At 39.3% G+C, this 2,596-nt stretch overlaps 1 protein-coding gene across 1 annotated transcript; it reads right to left on the bottom strand.

Annotated features, from left to right (window-relative positions):
• Positions 1-1,082: 1,082 nt before the first annotated feature.
• Positions 1,083-2,361, bottom strand: LOC121043912 (olfactory receptor 1440-like). The gene has a single exon (XM_040495895.1). The coding sequence runs from the start codon at positions 2,028-2,030 to the stop codon at positions 1,083-1,085; it is 948 nt and encodes a 315-aa protein (XP_040351829.1). The 5' UTR covers positions 2,031-2,361.
• Positions 2,362-2,596: the final 235 nt, after the last annotated feature.

The following is a 2,596-nucleotide window of genomic DNA, read 5'->3' as shown; positions in this document are numbered from 1 at the left end:
TCCCCATACCGAGCATGAAACCTGAGAGAGTCAAGATTTCCTTTCTGTGAGACACGGTTTTTTTCTCTTAATTTCCTCTCATACTGAAGTACAGTGATTGGACCCTCATGTGTATATCTGGGTCTCCTATCTAACTCCCAGGCAACCCCAGGCTTGGTCTCTCTTTCCCCAAGCTTCACATGCCTGTCAAAATACAGATCCTGTCAGAGTTCAGCAGATTCCCCCAGCATGAAAGCCACCTTCTGAGCTGTCTTTACTCTCATGATTCCTGATTTTACTTTATATTTGGTTCTGAAGGTTTCATCTTTTCTTGCCTGCTCAGAAATATATTTTTAAAAACAGTTTCTTAAAAAAAATGGTCTTGTTACAGCTTTTCAGTGATGGGTACATTTATGCTATCCAGTCTGCCATAATAATAATAACTTGGACTCCATTTTAGAGTCCAAATGACCATTTCTTTCCTTTGTAGTTTAGCTTTCCCAGATCAGGGCAGTACCATGGAAATCTCCTGTTCATTCACTTGCAAACTACTGATGCTGAGTTCTAGAAATAAAAACCCAGAAAACAAACTCTAGACCAAACTCTCTATAGCAGATCTCCCTGCAGGGAATTAGGTCACAGTCTAAAGTAATGTTTCTTTCCATAGCTCCACCTTATTTAACTGGAATTTTCTCAGACACCTAGAGGGTTTGGAGTCTGGGATGAAGTGGTCATGATGCTGATTGTGATGTTGTGTATGAGAAAGACCACCAGTCTTGTGTTTAGCCCTAATCACTCCAGCCTGCAGGCAGAAGTTCTGAAAGAATATGTAAGGGCTAAACACCAAGGAACTGAAGGCTTATATTAATATAACAGTTCATATAGTTAACTTGTGATGTTATTATCGCTATACAAGAGAAGAGCCAACCGTCAAGATGCAAAGAAGCCACAGGATTTGCATCCCAGTGAACCAGTCCTGGATTTAGATGGGTTGACTCACTTGCAATCCTGCCAGAGCATCAGTAGGATGGAATAAAGTTAAATGCATTTCTCTGCATAGTCTAGAAACTTCCAGTCACCAGGACCACTAGCCTGCCAGACCTTTAACTATGACAATGGGAAAAAGCTCTCTTCTTACACCTCTTAAAGGCGTCTTTGATTTCCTTGTTCCTCAGACTGTAAATCAAAGGATTCAACATGGGGATCACCACTGTATAGAAGACTGATGCCATCTTGTCATGGTTCAGAGCATTATCAGTGCTGGGGTGCATATAGACAAAGAGTCCTGATCCAAAAAAACAGATCACTGCTGTCAGGTGAGAAGTACAGGTATTGAAGGCCTTGGACCTGCCTTCAGCAGAGCTTGTCTTCAGGATGGTAGCAATGATATAACCATAAGATATCATGATGACTGAGACAGATATTACACCAAAAATCACTGCTATCACAAACTTCATGACTTTTAGGAAAGAGGTTTCAGAGCAGGATAGGACTAATAATTGAGGCAGGTCACAGAAGAAGTGGTTGATAACATTGGGCCCACAAAAATTGAGCTGAAGTAAAGCACACAATTGGATCAATGAACCAAAGACAGCAGTTATACAGGCTCCAACCATCATCTGTACACAGAGGGTGGGTGACATGATGGCGGTGTAGAGTAGAGGATTACAAATGGCAGCATATCGGTCATAAGCCATGGCGGCCAGGAGACAGCACTCAGTCAGACCCAGGCTAGAGAAGAAGAAGTACTGCATGGTGCATCCCAGAAAGGAGATGGATTTAGGCTTCTGGAAGAAGTCTGAGAGCATTTTCGGGGTTGTGGAGGTAACATAGCAGAAATCCAAGAAAGATAAGTTACTGAGGAAGAAGTACATGGGTGTATGTAGGTGAGAGTCCATCCTAATCAGGATGATGAGGCCCAGGTTCCAAGCCACTGTCAAGAGGTAAGAACCCAAGAATACTACAAAGAGAGCGATCTTGATCTTGGGATAATCTGAGAATCCCAAAAGGATGAATCTGATGACTATTGTACTGTTCCTTCCTCCAGCCATTGTCCTGAAGTTTCTTCAATCTGCAGAAGGATCCCTGGGTTAATGATAGACTATCTTAATATTATGCAACATACTTGTTTTAAATATGTTTTCATGATTTAAACAAAAAGTTATCCATAGTAAACATTTTCTAACATAAAAAATTATTTTAAAAACCATTGGAGATTCCATTTCCCAACTACTTTTGATAGTTTGCAATACATTCTTGCAAATATTTTAACACACAGAGACACAGACACACACAGACACACACACACACACACAAATTGTTGCCAAATTGTTATCTAAAATTGGTACCAATTTACACAAGTATCAAGATTTTATAACAATATCCCTGGTCATTCTATTGTCAACATTACCCATCATGTTTTTTTTTAACTTTAGTCGTCAATAATCTTAGATGAAAAAATTATTTCATTGTGTTTAATTTTGCATAAACTTTACTGATTTGCTCATATACATTTTTTGCTTATTTGTCTAGTTCGTTGTTCATTATTGATTTGTAGGAGCTCTTTATATACCAAGGATAATAACACTTTTGCCCTCATTTTTGTTGTTAATTATTT

This window comes from Herpailurus yagouaroundi, unplaced genomic scaffold (assembly GCF_014898765.1).
Source record: "Herpailurus yagouaroundi ecotype Mexico unplaced genomic scaffold, PumYag 187, whole genome shotgun sequence".
In the NCBI taxonomy this organism is placed as follows: Eukaryota; Metazoa; Chordata; class Mammalia; order Carnivora; family Felidae; genus Herpailurus; species Herpailurus yagouaroundi.
Note: the sequence above shows the minus strand (reverse complement) of the source record. Positions and strands in the feature narration are given on the sequence as shown.

Coding starts and splice junctions, on each gene's coding strand:
- LOC121043912 (XM_040495895.1), bottom strand. CDS start 2,030: ATGGCTGGAGGAAGGAACAGTACAATAGTCATCAGATTCATCCTTTTG.